General features: G+C 38.4%; 1 protein-coding gene across 7 annotated transcripts in view; it reads left to right on the top strand.

Annotated features, from left to right (window-relative positions):
• The first annotated feature begins 4501 nt into the window (after nt 1-4501).
• Nucleotides 4502-18617, top strand: part of LOC131676935 (serine-rich adhesin for platelets) — a 30914-nt gene continuing 16798 nt past the window's right edge. Inside the window, exons 1-2 of one of the 7 annotated variants that reach the window (XM_058956353.1) lie at nt 4545-4591; nt 6363-6817. In XM_058956353.1, the coding sequence (XP_058812336.1) occupies nt 6802-6817 (16 nt within the window). In that variant the 5' untranslated portion in view covers nt 4545-4591; nt 6363-6801. Of the gene's footprint in view, nt 4806-5949; nt 6818-18617 lie in introns of all 7 variants that reach the window. The other 6 variants (XM_058956352.1, XM_058956351.1, XM_058956349.1 and 3 more) reach the window with 6 other exon arrangements.

Genomic DNA, 18617 nt, shown 5'->3' with positions numbered 1-18617 from the left:
AATTCGAGACGTTAATTTAAATCTAATAATATTCAACAGAATCACGTTTGAATGGGAAATTTTCAAATAATTCTCTATGGTAATAATGGTGGTTCTGAAAAGAACCTTTGGTATCGGCGTTGGTGTTGATGGTGATGCGCTGGATCGTTGGATATTTTTGGCATGATAGTTACGTGCCTGGCGAACTGTTTTGTAGCCTCGAACAAAACGACAAGACTGGCTTCTTCGGGTACCATTACGGCTGAACTTTATAAGCTTAGCTCGACTTTGAAATCCTGCACAATCTCACGAATCAGACACTGGTAGGGCCATTTTGTTTGCTACTAGCACGGAGCTGCACAAAAAATCATTTAATGCAGTTAGTTCACGGGGGCTGCCAAAAAGCTTGAATAGAAGCATGCGACTTCAACGTTTCTCTTAAACACATGCAACAACACATTCGTTTTGGTAATACTGATAATAACAGTAGAAAGGAATGGAAAAGCAGTGCACGAAACGAGCGAGAGGATAATTTAAATTTTTGTTCCGTGTGCAAGCTACTTCTTTCCACCCAACGTATTATGTTGCTTGTTGAAAATTTGCTACACACCTTAAAATAAAAGTTTCAGTTTAACTCTCACTAGAACACAATTGATTGGTCCTGAAAAGAACCGTTGCTTTTATTGTAATTTACGCCCACTCCCACAAACCGACCAAGTAGGCATCAGTGGCTTCATTACGGCTGAGTTTTGTAAGCGTAGCTCGACTTTGAAGTAATACACAACCTTACGAACCAGACGCTGGAATGTTAGCCAGCGGATTAGTTGCTCCGTTGCCCTTTAGTTGGGGCGAAATACTAGCATGGCGACAGTTCCTGATCGGTAGTTGGTTGCGATGGGCCACCAGTAGCTGGGGCACTTTTGCGGACCGTCATCATCGCCAACTGCTTTCCTCCGGTGGACTGGCTGCTTGCTAGTGCTTGAACGAATACGAATGATGAGAAAAACCGACCGACCAATATTCATATATGAAAACACAAGAAAGCACTACTATCGCTCTCCCGCTCGTTTTCGTGCCGTTCCTGTGCCTTTCCTTTCCGTTCGGCTACCAATACTAGCATAACCAAAACGAATATTCTGTCTTTCCATCGCCTTCAATCTAGTGGCCAGTGCTAGCAAACTTGCATGTTCAGTTTTTCAATAACAACATTCCAACAATATTTTCAAAGAATGTTGCAGATTTGAAAAGAAGGAAGGAGAAGATTTTCACAAATTTAAATTCTTTTGTTTTATTTGTTAGCGCTGATAAAGGCTATTTAGTTTGCTACTAGCAAGGAGCTGCACAAACAAATCGATTTATGCAGTTAATCAACGGAGGCTGCCAAAAAGTTCGAATAAAAGCATGCGACTAGTGTACTTTGCATGTTCTATATTTTATCAATACTAGAGAGGATCAATAAAATAATTCAAATTGTTATAGCGACATGGAATTGTGGCAACACTGGCCATGAGATGGTGGGGGAACACGCACATTCGTTTTAGTTATGATGGTAGTAGCAGCAGAAAGGAATGGAAAAGCAGTGCACGAAAACGAGCGAGAGAAGATAATTTAAATTCTCTTTCTTTCTTTCCACACATCGTATTTCTTATATTGCTTTCTGAAAATTATTTGTTATACACCATAAAATGTAAATTTCAGTTTAACTCTTATTAGAACACAATTAATTGGTCCTGTAAAGAACCGTTTATTGTTTTATTGCGGGAGCATAATTCAGACGCACTCCCCGCGGACACGGTGAGCTAGAAAGCACTATTTTGCATTCTCGAACAAACCGACCAAGTAGGCATCGTTGGCTTCTCGGGCCATCATTACGACTGAGCTTTGTAAGCGTAGCTCGACTTTGCAGTCCTGCACAATCTCACGACCCAGACGCTGGAACGATAGCCTACTCTGTTGCCCTTTAGTTGGGGCGAAATTCTTGCAGGGCGACAGTTCCGATGAGTCACCAGTAGCTGGGGCACTTTTTCCGTCCGTCGCTATTGCCAACTGCTTTCCTTCGGTGGACTGGCTGCTTGCTAGTGCTTGAACGAATACGAATGAAGAGAAAAACCGAACGACCAATATTCATATACGAGAAAGCACTACTATCGCTCTCTCGCTCGTTTTCGTGCCATTCCTGCGCCTTTCCTTTCCGTTCGGCTACCAATACTAGCATAACCAAAACGAATATTCTGTCTTTCCATCGCCTTCAATCTAGTGGCCAATGCTAGCAAACTTGCATGTTCAGTTTTTCAATAACAACATTCAAACAATATTTTCAAAGAATGTTGCAGATTTGAAAAGAAGGAAGGAAAAGATTTTCACAAATTTAAATTCTTTCGTGTTATTTGTTAGCGCTGATAAAGGCTATTTAGTTTGCTACTAGCAAGGAGCTGCACAAACAAATCGATTTATGCAGTTAATCAACGGAGGCTGCCAAAAAGTTCGAATAAAAGCATGCGACTAGTGTACTTTGCACGTTCTATATTTTATCAATACTAGAGAGGATCAATAAAATAATTCAAATTGTAATAGCGACATGCAATTGTGGCAACACTGGTCATGAGATGGTGGGGGAACACGCACATTCGTTTTAGTTATGATGGTAGTAGCAGCAGAAAGGAATGGAAAAGCAGTGCACGAAAACGAGCGAGAGAAGATAATTTAAATTCTCTTTCTTTCTTTCCACACATCGTATTTCTTATATTGCTTTCTGAAAATTATTTGTTATACACCATAAAATGTAAATTTCAGTTTAACTCTTATTAGAACACAATTAATTGGTCCTGTAAAGAACCGTTTATTGTTTTATTGCGGGAGCATAATTCAGACGCACTCCCCGCGGACACGGTGAGCTAGAAAGCACTATTTTGCATTCTCGAACAAACCGACCAAGTAGGCATCGTTGGCTTCTCGGGCCATCATTACGACTGAGCTTTGTAAGCGTAGCTCGACTTTGCAGTCCTGCACAATCTCACGACCCAGACGCTGGAACGATAGCCTACTCTGTTGCCCTTTAGTTGGGGCGAAATTCTTGCAGGGCGACAGTTCCTGATCGGGTTGCGATGAGTCACCAGTAGCTGGGGCACTTTTTCCGCCGTCGTCATCGCCGACTGCTTTTCTTCGGTGGACTGGCTGCTTGCTAGTGCTTGAACGAATACGAATGATGAGAAAAACCGACCGACAGATATTTATATAATCGCGCTAATATGCACTACTATCGCTTTCTCGCTCGTTCTCGTGCCGTGCATGAGCCTTTCCTTTCCGTCCGGCTTCTAATGGCCTAACCAAAGGAATATGCCGTCTTTCCCCCACCAAGTGCTCTCGTCAAGCAACCCAATGCGAATAACCATACGAACAAACATGTAATGGACCTATATATAAACTTTTCATTATTTTATTGTTCGGTTGGTCTACCATAACGACGGCTCTGTGCGGGATGGGCTGAAAATTTTCACTTTTCCGAGTCGTTTTCGAAAGATTTTTCAAAACACATTTTTTTTGTTATTAGTACATGTTATACATACTTCAAATTTTAATACAGCATAGAGGAACATATTTGCAACAAATTGGTCTAAAAATCAAATCATTCTGTTAAGTATGATAAAAGTTATTAACGTTCAAAATCTGACGCGGCGCCGCAGCCGATATTTTGAAACGGGACCCCTATATTGAAACCTTAAATGTATTCTACATTAAAAAAATTGTTGTAATAAGTAAAAACGTTTTTTTTGTTTTTTAAAATAAATCTTATGTAAACTTGGCAACCATACATAGGAAAACTGCGGTTGTTTACATCTGGCCTATCAAGACAACACCCAAAATGAAAAAAAAACAAACTATATGCATTGGGTGGTGTTTGTCAAATAAAAATAACCCTTCGGGAAAACCGGGAAAACATGTATAAATTTTTTCTGACAGGGCTTCATTTGTCGTGAAATTCGATGTCAAATGCTTCTGATAGTGTCAAATCCAGACTGTCAACGTATTTCTTTATTTTAAATTTTAATATTAGTTTTACATTTCCTGAGTTGGAAAAAAACATTGTTGCAATCACGAAAATCAGCTTTATCGATGTATGTAATAAAAAAAGATTCCCGAATAGAAATGTACAGTAAAAAACCATGATTTTCACTGTGACAGTAAGTTTTAGTGTTATGCTACAATACAAAAACAATAAACTTTAACGTTTTTACAGTAAATTTAAATGTAAAATAGACTTTTACAGTGAAAATGGAACTTGACATCGAACAATGTTGAAACAGTAATAACTATAATATTTATTGTTTTATGATTGTTTGTAGTGTAAATGCTATTGTAAAATTTTCTCCGCGTTTTTTTTTCTCATTTAATAACCCAATTTGGGCCTACCCCTCAGCTATGCCCACCTTTAAAACAACCATTATAACCCCTTTTATTTAACTGCGCCAATGGTCGACGGTTCGTCAAACTTTCGTTTTTGACGTTAGCTCAAAGGAAGAAAAAGAAAACCACCCATTCGTTGTTCGTCATTCGTCGCCGTCGTTGTCGTGCCGTTCTGCGAAAGCCACAAAAATCGTGTGATATCATCGGGGTGAGGCAGAAAGTCTCCGTGTCGTTTTTCCTCAGCAAACTGTGTTCAATTTCCTGCGAATTTTCCGGTTCCGAAAAGCTGCAGAAAGTGTTTGCTCCGGCCTGCCCGTGCCGGTGGCTAGTGAGTTTTCTTTCCAGTGGGCACAAAATTATCGGTTGCCCCTTGTTCGGGAAGGAGTGGCGGGTTCAAAGTAAACATTTTTTCGTCTCCGTCCGTAAGTACAGAGAGCGTGATGGTAATCCGGGTCGTTGTGTAGTCATCGTCACCGTCGTCTCGGATCTCCATTTTCCCATCGTATCCAACCGTTTACCGTGCGGGTGCCGTTATCGGTTGGCTTGAGATGTTTTCTCCGAATGGTAGAAAGATAAACACAGCTAGTTTTTGGGCGATCATTATGCGTCATCAGCCTTACGCTTTGTTTTTATTTTAGTTTCTCTTTGCGTCTATATTGGAAATTTTGATTTTTTCATATATTGATAAACCTTTAACGCAAAAAAACCTTCGAATTGTATAGACAAATACCTAAAATAACGTTGCATTAGATGAAGTTGTATTCAGACAACTTTAAATTTAAGTTATAATTATTTAAATTTGTTCTGAGTACATATCAATTTGAAAACGCAGTTAAACAATTCGATACCTATACCAATTAATCAGAGCATTTTCGTTTTTTAACGTGATGCACTCGTTCTAATCGCAAGTCAGTACTATGAAGAAGGAGAATACCATAGATTATAGGACATGAGACAATAGTATGCGATTATTGGCGTAGTGTAGAAAAAGAGGTATAATTATTCATTCAAGTTTGTATTAATGTAGCACCAGCAACTATAGTGTAGTATCCTGTACAAAATGAGAATGCTATTAGATTATTTACCTCTTATCATATTTTAATCCTCATATCTTTGTCTCGAGCGTATTGTAAGTTTGTAATTTAATAATCGTACGATAACCTGTTAAATAGAGAAAACGAGTATATTGTCATTGCATACATTAATTATTTCTTTCGGTTACACTTTTTTATTGTTTTAATTTTTGAATTTTCAATTATTTGATGCGACCAACTTGGTGATCCATAGTATAACAATAACGACCAACTTGGTGATCCATAGTTTAACAATAACTAGACTATTACCATAGTTCAACCGACACTTTTCTAGTTGTGTCTCAAAATTTTACAATTCGTGACATACGTTTTTATCGACAACCAATGATCGCACCCGTACGGTATAGTGCAAAGACCGTAGAGCTCTCACTGTCCTGCTCTGCTTGTCATCATCGTCATCGTCACCCCACCGCCATCATCAACAACATAACTCGCAACATTTGCGAATGAACTGAATTGTGCATACATACAGTGATCGCAGTGACCGTCGTAGAGTTGAGCGACTTCCATCAGTAACCGAACACTGGTAGTGGTAAACCTTGTTTTAACCACAATAATTCACTATCATGTACTAGTAGAGGCTCGACCCAGCAGTGAAGGCAACCTATTTTTGGCAGCCAGATCGAGTCGAGTCGAGAGAAAGGTGTCTGTCACAACAAACGAATCATCGGTGACTGTTTTCGACTTTTTTTATGGGCAGGAAGTTCCACCCCCGGGGACCGTTCGTTCGGTGGACCCTCACTCTATAGGAACTCGGAATTGCTTGCTGCAGCAACAAAACAAAAAGAGAAATTTGAATGAATTACCATTTTTGAACAGTGTGTTTCTGCCCCAAAAGAAATTTGCATATTTCAGATTAGTGTCATTTTGTTGTGTTTGTTTCAGTGCCAAGTCTGGTGCTTCGAATTGCACTAAAGTTTGGAAGGCGATCATTAGCCCTTAACAGTGAGGAATACCGAACGTACTTGGCGGTAGTAACAGTTTTGAAGTTTTGAAAATGTGAAAATAAATGTGATAAATTTGTAGTGCGATCCTAACGAGTAAACGAGAGCTGAAATAGGGGCCCGTTGAGAAATTTATTCACTCATCGTCCGGCTTACAGCAGTGGCTGTATCGAGAGTGTTAGGGTCTGATGTGACTGCATTGACACAAAGAAGAAAACAAGAATTCCACTGGGGCAGCGAGAAGCACATCGTCAGCGAGCCCGATGTAAGGCTTTTTCTTTTATAAGAAAAATATTAAACTTACCGCGATCACCTTCGGAGAAAGAGAGAAACGGCAACACAAGTAGCAGCGAAGACTGTCAAAGGGAACGAACGAAAAAATGGAGAAAACTGGAGGTGAGATCTCTCAATTTCCGTAGACTGTGAACGTACTGATATTTCTTTTTTCAAATAATTAATCCGTCGCTGCGTTTTGGGGCTGGATGTCCGAAAAGAAATCGAACCAATTCATGTATAAAAATATGCGATATCAGATAACCAACCAACCAAGTCTGCAGATTAGAGCCAGAGCAATGAGGCGGCTCAGATTAGGAAATGAATCATCACTTTACTTACTTGTTTGGGCTTACAGAAACATCAGTCAGCTCAACGATGGTGTCGAAACCCACACTACTAGCGACTGTCGTCTTGTCCCAACGAATCCCTTGACACAAGTCGTCGTGAATTCCTAGCTTTGCGTACAAATTTGCTTATCGAATCGCGGCTCACCAATGAGAATTTCAAATTAAGTTTTTCCCCTTGGCTAACAATAATATCGGTACGTTGGCTTGAGTCACTACGAACAGTGCTCAAATTGAGTCATGCTGCAATCTAGCAGCTGGTACCTATACTGCCTATAATGGCAGGTCAGTCCCATGTAGACGGGAAATCCCGTAGCACATGGGACTGGCTTGCGATTATGGGCAGTATAAGAAGAGTGTTTTGCCGTAGGTTGAATTTTATCAATTCAAACACATTCGAAACATCCTGACAATGTAATTTAGTTTATGTAAGCAGTGCAGCAATGCAAAACGTTGACACAGCCGTTATACGCATAACTGTTCCACGTACTATGGGATTTCTTATGCACATGGCATAATTAGGTCTAGTATAACAGTTAGCGTTAAAGGATCTTGACACTAGCCCTGCATGTCTGCTGAGAATCTACTACAACGTCAATTGAAATAGAAAGTTAGTTTCTCGTAAATTGTTTGTAGGCTTTGCTTACAATGACTACTGCTACATAATGTAGACGACAATTGCTAGTGATGCGAAGACTAGAATACTCGAAAAAGTCCAAATTTGATAAATGATCATCGCGGATTATTTGAAAAACAGAACAGAAACGAATTTTGCATAGAATCTGCACTGACTATTATTACATGTAGATCCCGCAATGTAAAACAGTAAGCCCAGAATAAAAACTTTGAAAATTTACTTTTTCATTGAGTTTTAAGAATGGGACAAACTAATTTTGGTATTTTTTGTAATATTTTCTACACAAACAGTTTCAATTGTGTATTGTATTGCCAATTTCTCACCAAATTGGACTATCACAGAAGTGAGCACACTCCATCAAATTGTGATAAAAGTGCAGATACAGGTACAATAATCTGAGTTCCTTCTTGAGTTCTTGTTCGTTAGGTTGTAACAAATATGCGCACTTCCAGCCAATTAAAACTTGAAAGAGTGCGATGTTCCAATTTGGTGTGAAACGAGCAACAATTTTTAGGTGATCCAAAAAATAATCCTCCAGAGAGCTCATTTTTTTGACAATAAAAATATATATGGAACTGTTATGCCTTAATGGGCAGTGCATCCAATTGTTGAAAAACAAAATCAACAGCAAGCGTCCCATATTGCTGTCTTATGGATCACTATATTTTCCGTAAAGGCTTTACTGAGGGTGATCAAATGTCCTGTGTGACCAAACGTCCTGAGTCTGTTAAAACCCAGGACATGTCCTGGGACTTCGAGGGAAATGCTTGAATTGTCCTGGTTTTTCTCTTTCTTGGCATTTTTTTTGCTTGTTTCATTCTGGTCCCAACGTAAACAAATCGATCCTGTTCTGATCGTGGACCACTATCGACCTTGATGAAACGATAGTTAACTGAGCTTCTTAGTTTAATTCGTCTTTCAATCCTGAACCTGGCCGATTTCCTATACAACTTTTAAAAAGTCACATCCATGTTTGGGTGAATCTGCTTATTGTCATCATACGAGCAACTCTCGTCAGCGGCCTATTTCCATCCTAAGATTCCTAGAGATTCGCGAATATATTTCAATTTAATAAGAAGGAAGTTAAGCGAGACGTAATAACTATCAACTAACTTTATTGAGAGCTGTCTGGAAGTTTTTCGAGCTGGTCATTATGAAACCCAGGGTTACCATATTCACAGAATTTTCTGTAATTCCACAGATTTTTTTTCACAATTTTTGATCACAGATTCGAGATAATTTGATGAAAATTTCACAGATTTCTACAGATTTTTGAAAATTTTGTGATTTCTCACAGATTTTTTTTCTGTTCTAGTCATTGCCAATGGTAAAAAGATTTTTTGTCCGAAACACAAATTTCAATGTGACATCCCTGATGGAACCTCGTAAGGCTCACTGACAGCAATACCTTGGTGATCAACATGGCTTCACGTCTGGACGTTTGTCAGCGATTTACCTTCTGTTTCAAATTTTCTACACTATTCTACATAATAAAATTCTACGCGATCCGATAATGTTTGTGTGTGTATGTATGTGTGTAATCTTCCCATCGGTCGCTGTTGATTTTTTTTATTGGTCGGACTTCCTGTTCCGGAGTTACGGGTTGAAGAGTGCGATTACACAAATTCCCATATAAACTGGTACCAATATGAAATGAAAATGATGCAAAACTTATTAAGGTGGCTGCAAAATTACTTGGGTTTACCAGTCTAGATCAATAATGACTAACGGATTTTCAAAATTATGCGGTTTTTTATACGGATTGTCAAAGTTATGCGGTTTTTTTTATCCGTTTTTTATGCGGTAGTATCCCCCGCATAAAAAAACCAGCGTATATATAATTTATATCAGCGTTGCCGTATCTATGAAGTTCAAACTGCGGAACTCTATTCAAGTTCTATTCTCTATTCCGACACTACCAGCAGTTACCGAAATCCAAACTAGGACCCTAACAACACCCTCGGCACCAGCACTCGTCAACGTTTTATAGGTGTGAGTGCGCATCGGAAGCAGCAGTGTGAGATGATCGGGTCCCTGCGCAGGGTGACAAAGGTTCTAGCCGAATAGTAAAAATTATAGATAGATTCTCCACCCGCCCTAAACCGGCAAAAAAGTAGAAAATGAACGTTTGAAAAAGAATCATATTAGTTTTATGGAATAAAGGTTAAAAATAGATTGTGTGCCTTATAATCCAATGTTTGGGTGCTTGAGGTGATATATCTGTAGATGTCTTTATTTGAAGGGTCTCATGTTTCGATTCATGTAGTTTGACCAATGTACTCCGGATAAGACTGCTAGGGAAAACAGTTTCCACTCTGGTTTCGGAAGCTGGCTTATGATTGGTAGTTATTAGGGACTCTGTCAGTGATGATAACCAGGAGTTTGTAGTTTAGTCGCGATCTTTTGATTATTGTTTGGTGTAGTCACGCGAGACGGAGTACCCGGCTAACCCGCCCTGGGGTTGGGTTTCTGGTCGGGTAATCTTGAAAGTGTCAAGTGGTCCTCGTAAGAGGTGGCGCTTAAACCACTTGTTCAGTGATCCGGGCAACACTAAAGCAGACTGATCCGTAGCTATGTCTTACATAGGGTTGCCACCTCGGGAGAGACGTTGACCCGGAGATTTTTACTGACCTGAGGGTGGAGGACTTTAAACCAAAGCCAACAAAAAGTAGAATCAAAGCGATTGCACGACATTTTAGACTTTAAGCTATCTGTACACGAGGCGACAGGGCACGCGCTCCAAAAAATATTCACTATGGATTTTGTTCTATCGCGTAAAAAACCTAAGTGTATATACTTTTTCATTCCTTCTGTAATTTGTCATGAAATTTAATCCTGGTTGATTGGAAAATTATCAAAACTACCTCACAATCACCTATAGAGTGATCTCGTCTATATCGTCAAAATAAAGCTGTAAATTTCTCAAGTTGGTTTACGGTTTTGTCGGTTTTATTAGTGTACAGTTTCTCTTCTCCGGCTAAGTGCAAATAATACAAAAGCACCAGCCATTCTCGCTGCGGAGGATAAGTCGAACGAGCATTGCTCTGATCCACAACTAACAGAAGAAGGAGAAGTACTTTGTGGTCTCGGTAATTCGTCACCAGACGTTCCGACAAGGGGGCAAAATTCACCCCCATAGCCAACAGTTGGGGGTCACTGCAAGAGCAACAACACCGGAAGCACTCGTTTTATTTAGCCATTCAGATTAGAACAAACCCGCCATCCCTTGATGCAGCTGCAGATAGGCACCACCAACAACGAAGTGATTTCGTAAAATTGCAGGAAAATAACTTTTGAGCGACTCAATGTACGCAAATTGCAACGTATAGCGAAATATTATTTTCCTTAAGCTGTAAAAAATTGATTTGTTTTTCATTTTCGTTGTTTTGCGATTTGGTGAACCCGTTTGAACCAGAAAAATAGTATATGCACCATACTTACACTTTTGAAACATTTAGAAAAGAATCAAATTCAAAAAAGCTTAAATCATCAATTTTTCAACTAAACCCGGAGAAATTGATGTAAAACCCGGAGGCCCGGAGATCGCTCCCGAAAACCGGAGGCTCCGGGTCAAACCCGGAGGGGTGGCAACCCTAGTCTTACAGGCTACAATTCAAGCAAAGTGAATTTGTATTTTCAAAAAGATCATTTAAGCTTAGAAAAAAAGTTTATAATATATTTAGAATTATATGTTTCTCTGTATATTTTAGTAAAACAAGAAAATCCTATCAATATTATATATATAGTATTGAAATGTCGCATACCAATCATAGTTAGTTCATTGTTTTTAAAGCAGAAGAGTAAAATAAAAAAATCAACACTGCCGCCTAATGTAGCTACGCCACATCGCTTGTGCTGTCCGACGTCGCTCCGCTCAGTCAGACCTAAACTAATTTATCGACCCTATGGTTGAGTAAGCCGGGCACGACGAGTGGATCACAGGTTTGCTTTCAAGGGGCCGCCGCTTCCGACGGCTGTACAATTAATTGCGAAAGGCGATCCAAACATGATGTGTTGTACCCCAAATCGCACATCATCACTGAGAAAGGAATATAATTGGCAGATCAATCATCATATAAAGAACAGCCTTTGTTATTAGGAAGGAAAAACACCAATAAAAATTCAAATTGTTGTATTTTATAATTTAAAATTTTTTATGGTAAGATTTGGTAGAATTTATTATTTGTTTAACATAAGCATAAGTTAAAAACATTGCTATATTCAGACTATTCTTAAATTTCAAAATTGCGTCTGATTTTTCTAAGCCAAGACCAGCACAGGTTTCAAAGTTGAGGAAATATTACCTGAAGAGAGTATAATTTGAATAAGCTGCGTATGAAACGGATGTTGAATGATACATAACAGACGGCAACGAAGCATTTATAACAGATTTCCTATATAATTCAAAGGCCCCAAATTACCATGAAAACAGAACAACACACAGTTAATAGTAGTCAGAGACGGCAAAAATAAAAATGAATAATCTACTCCACTTAAGTACAAGACAGTAACGAACTAAGCAAGTAAAAATACATAGTTATATATGAAATGCAATTGAAAAAACAACACACAGTAGAAAACAGTAATTGATCGTCTTGGTTGTTTACCCTCAGTTATGCTTCTAATAAAAAAACTATGTTAAGAAATACTACGATGGAATAAGAAACCGCGTGAAAAAGCCTGATTATCTCTTACGTTTAATGCATTTCAATATTGCATCTTTTCGACGTTTTGTCCCTTTCGACCTATTGTCCTTTTCGACCTTTTGTTCTTTCGACCTTTTGTCTTTCGATGTTTTGTCCCTAAACCAGTTTTCAGTGTGCTTAACCATCAGTATTTAGTAATTTTTAGTTATTAAACTGTTGCTTCAGAACGAAGCAAAAGAGGACCAAAATAGGTCTTAGAGTAAATAAAACATTCCATCAATTATAACTAATATGAACGATCTTCATTATTACTGATTACTTCAAACTTTCCAGACTTAAGTCCAAACAGGTATTTGATGAAACAAAGTAAACTAATTATACCGTCTGAAAATTCGATAAAGCTAAAGCTTAGACTTGATTTACTCGTCCCGCTCCACAATAACCATTTTGCAGTCGATTGTAGAGTGTGAAAAAAATCCGGCAAGCGGTCATAAAAGTGTATTCATGTACATTTATATACATACAGCTGGATTCCCGGTCAGTCGTTATCACGTTTCCGTGCGTCTGATAGAACTTATCTTTGTCCCCTAGCTGCTTGCCTGGGACAGAGATGTTGAGTAGCCCTTTGCGCACGAGTTGAGGTGCGGAGAACGATACAACAGTAATAATAAGGTCACGAAGCGGATGTTGCCGATGACAAAGAAAGTGAACATTATTTTGAAATTTATATACGATTTGCTTCGATCCGGTCAAAAAGGTTCGGGAGTGGAATCTGAAGACGCATTTCGGCATTGAACTTTACACGGCATCCGCTAATTGTGTACTGTGAAAAAATGCAGACAGCATGATTTTTTCCTCAATTTTTCCAGTTTTCGGCCCGCACACTGTATGTTTATATCTAGCGGACGGCGACGAAACGAGGAAAAAATGCAAATATTTACTTTTGTTTTGTCTGCCAACGTTTGTTCCCGGTTCGGGTAATTATGGTATGGCATGGGAGGAAAAAATTCGAAGCCTTCAAGGTGTTTTGTCACCATACCATACTACCAGTCATGCTGTTTGATTCAACAACAAAAAGCACTTGCCGTCGGTGAGTTGTTTAGATTGTTTCTTTTATTCGCCAGACGATGGTTGGCTCCAGTTGTGCTTGGTGACTGTCGGAGAATGAAATCGTATGAAAGATGAACTAGATTGCCGTTGTGGACAATACAACAAAAAGTAAAAATTCTTGGTACTACATTCCATAGCGGCACTTGACCTTCTATTTCGACGTCGTTTTTGATTAAGGCTGATACTAACTCACTTTCGAATCTGCCTATTGTCAAAAATCGTTTCTTTGACGTCAGTTTCGAACCTTAGTTCTTCTCTTGAAACATATTTCGGGTTCGCTCACATCACCACTGTTTTGCAAGAAGTTTCATCAAAAACGTTTGCCTGAAGCAACTAACCTGGTTTCGTTACTGGATTCCTCTACAAAAAACTACAAAAGTATGCAGGACAATTACTGAGTTAGTGTTACCTTCCCGTTGAGGTTTGATTATACGAATAGCTTGGAAGACTAGTTCCGAGCCTTTCAAACCACCCGAGCAATGCATTACTTTAAGAAGAACAAATATTGAATGGACATAGAATATCCGGAAAATCCCCGTGAAAAATGTTCTGCTATCTGTCCCGACATAACTATCAGAGCTGTGAATGCTTCGCGAACATAGCTGCTAGAAATCAGAGTACCCGAAATTATGACTATACCCAAAACAGAACACTTCCAAAAGTTACTATAGGAATATTTTGATGATTTTTTATGCAGTTTTTCAAGCATTAGCATCTTGCAATTCTGTCGTTATAGGGTAGACGAGCCCTTATTCATCTCATTAGTCGGGATGTCACACTATTTCGTTATTAACTCGACTTAGAGTGGCTAGATTGCACTTAAATAGGTATCATTATCTTTGCTTCGCTCCTAAGACTATCAGCACCGGTGCGTAAGCAAATGCGTGTGTATTTTGATTACGCTAAACGATAATATTTTATTTAGACACCCGTTTTCGCACCGGTCGTTGGTAAATAGGTTGCCAAAATAATAATCTGTTTTTACACCGGTAGTTGTTATTATAGTTACGTTACATTTTTTTGCAATCATGCAATAAAATAATCGTTTTTTTTAATGATATGGACATTATTCAGTGAAAAAAATATTGCTAGAAAGAAAATACATTTATTTATTGAATTCAATAAAACCATTTCAGTAATAAACATCGTTCTCTTTTCTAAAAATATTTTATTGTAATGATTGTAAAAGTATTCAAACTGGAAATGTTTATTGAGATTAAAAGTTAATTATTGTTTCAATGAAAAAAATGCTCATACCATTAATTTTGCCGTTTGAAGCAATAAACATTGTATTATTTAATTGAATAAGACATTTTTTGTTCAAATATGCTAAAATTCTATATGTAATAAAAATTCTAAGAAATGTTATGGGTTCGGAACGGACAACGAATTCTAATATCTAATGTTTACCCAGAAGTCATTGTCTGAAGCACATACTACGGCCGCTCTGAATCACTAGTGTAATGAAAAGGATCTCATGCTAGATATTACAAACAAACTTGCGGAGAAGGAACCTTTACGACCATTCAACGATTGTTTTGCGGAAACAGTTTATACGAACGATCAGTTTCGAATACGCTTTCGCTTTTATGTATTTCGAAGCCTTTGAAGAGGAGTTAATACTATATTGAAAAGCCAGAGAAAGTTGGGTTTTACCAAATTATACGGAAGCCATCTGACGTACGACCTTCAGACGCTGCAGTCAAATATATTCGGATGGGAGAAAAATTGCGCGTTAATGTATGTAAGAATACTGCCATACCCCAAGTAATAGACGTTTACACTGATATTTACATAAATTTTGTAGCTGTGGTCATATTGTAGACAGCATAGCCGGGTAAACATATCTGGGTTTTAAGTATATTCAAAGGCAATATTGAATCGCAGAATAGTGGGCTTATTCATGAATACTTGGTAGACTGGACTGTAACCATTCGAAATGAAAACATTACTGTACAACATGGGCAGAACAGTATACAGTAAAACAAAAATAATTAAGTGATAGTATTTTATGTGTGGCTTCAATAATAATATTAACTTGCGTAAAATGCGTTGTTTTCCTAGGTTGATACACGGAGCACGTTGTTATAGTAATCATATCTCATCTAACTAACCTAGAACTAGAATCAGGAATCAGTAGCGACTGGTTCAAATAGCACGTTCCCCATGTTGATCGGAGATTTGTGCTTAAAAGACAATCATCAAAATTCACGTTGAGAGGAAGTTCCAAACCAATATTCACCAAACACATCTAGTGCTCGTGAACAAAAGGAGTATCGTCAACTCTTTCGTGACTGCTGCGAATTGCGCTGAGCCAACAATAGTTTCTCCGGAATTTCCCCTCAATGTGGATTTTGAGCCAACGGTCTATTAAAATATATTTGTAGTTGGGACTGTGGCCACATTTGAAATTATGGCGCCACTGACATATGAACAAGCATATGGGGGATAGACCACTAGTGAAAAATTGTTCCCAAACCTGAGGGGTAACCCACCAGTAAATGAGTGTTTGGGACTGTGAATAAAAGGTGGAGCTAGTGTTCTGGGAAAATTGTCGGATCGATGTTTTTTGAGGGAATTCCTTCATAGTGCTATGTCTTAGTCTGTGATATAACTATCATTTTTAAGAAAACAACAACAACAGTGTCTGTGGTATTATAGAGTCCCGTACAGAGGAATGCGCAACGCTGCCTAAAATGATGCCATCTTCTTTGTTTCTGGCACCCACAATTTTTGCTGTAACTTTGAGTGACTTCAACCGAGTTACACAATAAATTAATATGGAGTGAATTGAAAACCCACTGTTTCGTGGCTTATAGCACTTTATTCTTGATACTATTCCATGTAATTTATTTTACATTGTTACAAAAAAAGCATAATAAACTGAATACAGTGTCTTGTTTCGACGATTGAAATATTTCGCCATGATATTAACTAACTAATACATTTCTTGCATGTTCTCCGAAAGATGAATATTTGTTTACTTTGCACGATAGGTAGCCATCTGATTGTTCGATAGGTAGATTTGGGTTCACTCTGTGCGAGCCTTTATAACATAAACAAGGCCTTTGGCAACAAGTAGCCGCTAGCCGGCGCTACTATCGGCCAATAGGCTTCCAGTAATCGATATATGAACTTTGCGTGCACCTATGGGTAAAGTAAAGTTCAATCGGAAATTCTGGTTGGTTCTAATTCGTATTCGTAATTCGTATTCCGGCTGATTTCCCGAAAAAGCTTAACTGTGTAGTATTCCGGCGCCAATAACACAACTAATTCTAATTACAATCGGTTGTATCGCTGGAGCTGAAATACTAACTACAAATACATCTACTTCAAGAAATAAACATTAAGTGCGTACCCTGGAGCAAATTGGTACACACGAATTTGTGGCAAGTTAATACAGATATATATTAACTAAATTCAACATTTTGTCGTCGATACGGTAATTCCAAAGATGGAATCAAATAATGAGTTATTGCTCAAAAATTATAAATTTGATTCCAATTTATCAGTATGGCAAATGACATAACACGGAATCTTGCTTTCAAACAACGGTCTTGCGGGGTAGTGCAAAATTCTTAGCGTCAGCGATAAGAATTTTTCCATAATTCGAAGTAGCGTACTGTGTCTTCAACTTTTAACTCAAACAATTTGAAATTCTATTAGATCTTCGCCTGTCAAATGCATTGGCATCGATGCGATGAGCTGAAGCGACAATAATGTAATGTAATGTAATGTTCAGATGTGCTCTTTTGAATATCATCGATGTATTTCCCAAATCAGTCTTCGAATTGTTATATTTGTTTGTCTGTGCTTAGAACGAGCCAAAGCATCATCAGGTGTTTGCCCTGGCCTGACACGAGTCTTAATCATAGGTAGGTTAAACAGTGGAACGTTCGAAAATTTTTGAACGTGACGTTCGCTGCTTACCAAATTGGTCATCAAATCCACATTCTTGTATCCACAGTTTGCATAAAATTGTCGGAGTAAGTCAAAAACTATTGCAATGAATTAACAAAAGTGACTATCCTAGAATTATAGAACATTTCCACATTGTTCGACGCGGAATACTTCTAGTAAATTTATAATAAACGTCTTGAAACAAGCAATTTCATGGTCCAACAATAAATTATAAAGTTAATTAATATTTCGTGTTACTGTTTCTAAGAACAATATTAGAAATGTTAAAATGTATTAAAAATATCATTTTTATAAGTTAAGTACAATCACCCAACCCCGTCTACTCCCGCCCTCCCCTTATTTACAGACTAAGTGAATTGAATTCCAAGTGCATTCACGTTCATGCATTTCACTATACTGTTTATGATCGCAAGTTATGAAGATAGGAAATCCCATAGAAAACGGGGCAAATAAGCGATCTTGGGTAGTATACAGTCGTGATTCGCTGGTTGGGCCACAGCCTTGCCCAACTAACGAATTTGATTCGCTAGTTGGACCGACTGACAAATGTCAAAAACTCACCAAAGGAGATGTTGGCAGTGTAAATGCATCTGTTCTTATCTCTAAATATTGTCAGATTGATTGTCAAAGTAAATTTGGCACGAGATTTTGACGTTCAGATGCTTTTTAGGTGGACAATGGTCCAACTAGCGGAGGTCCAACTAAAAAGCGGTCCAGTTAAAAAGTGTCCAACCAGCGAATCACGACTGTATACCACAACACAATATTATCCCTCGAAAATATGATGAACCACCGGATGAAATGAGATGGTGATGATGTAACAGGTGTGATCTGTGTCCTGCCATGCGTACCTATCAGCAATTAAATCCAGCGTTTTTGAACTAAGCGCTGCCGATTGTGTGATAAACCATTGTCGTCGTGACCTTCTTTTTACTACTGGTCCTGAATTAAAAACTTTGCGCGAGAAAAATACACGCATTTTCTTTCTTCTCGAACCATAGTTTCCACAGTCCCCACAATCATCACCATTTGCTCGCAGCGATTTTCGATTTTCGTTGGAAACTATCATTAGCTTTCGTATTGACCTCCACATATAAAAATTTTCGGGCTTTTGCAAGCTTCAAAGCCAATGAAATTCCGCTTCTTGCTTGCATCCTATCAATCGGATCCTGGGTCACATCATGCCCAGCTTGACATAATGCTACATCTTCCAGTTCAATCCAAGCTGCTTAGATGCACTCATTTTTACTTCCACGCAGAAA

The sequence above is a fragment of the Topomyia yanbarensis genome, chromosome 1 (genome assembly GCF_030247195.1).
Source record: "Topomyia yanbarensis strain Yona2022 chromosome 1, ASM3024719v1, whole genome shotgun sequence".
In the NCBI taxonomy this organism is placed as follows: Eukaryota; Metazoa; Arthropoda; class Insecta; order Diptera; family Culicidae; genus Topomyia; species Topomyia yanbarensis.
This window is presented reverse-complemented; position numbering and strand designations above follow the sequence as displayed.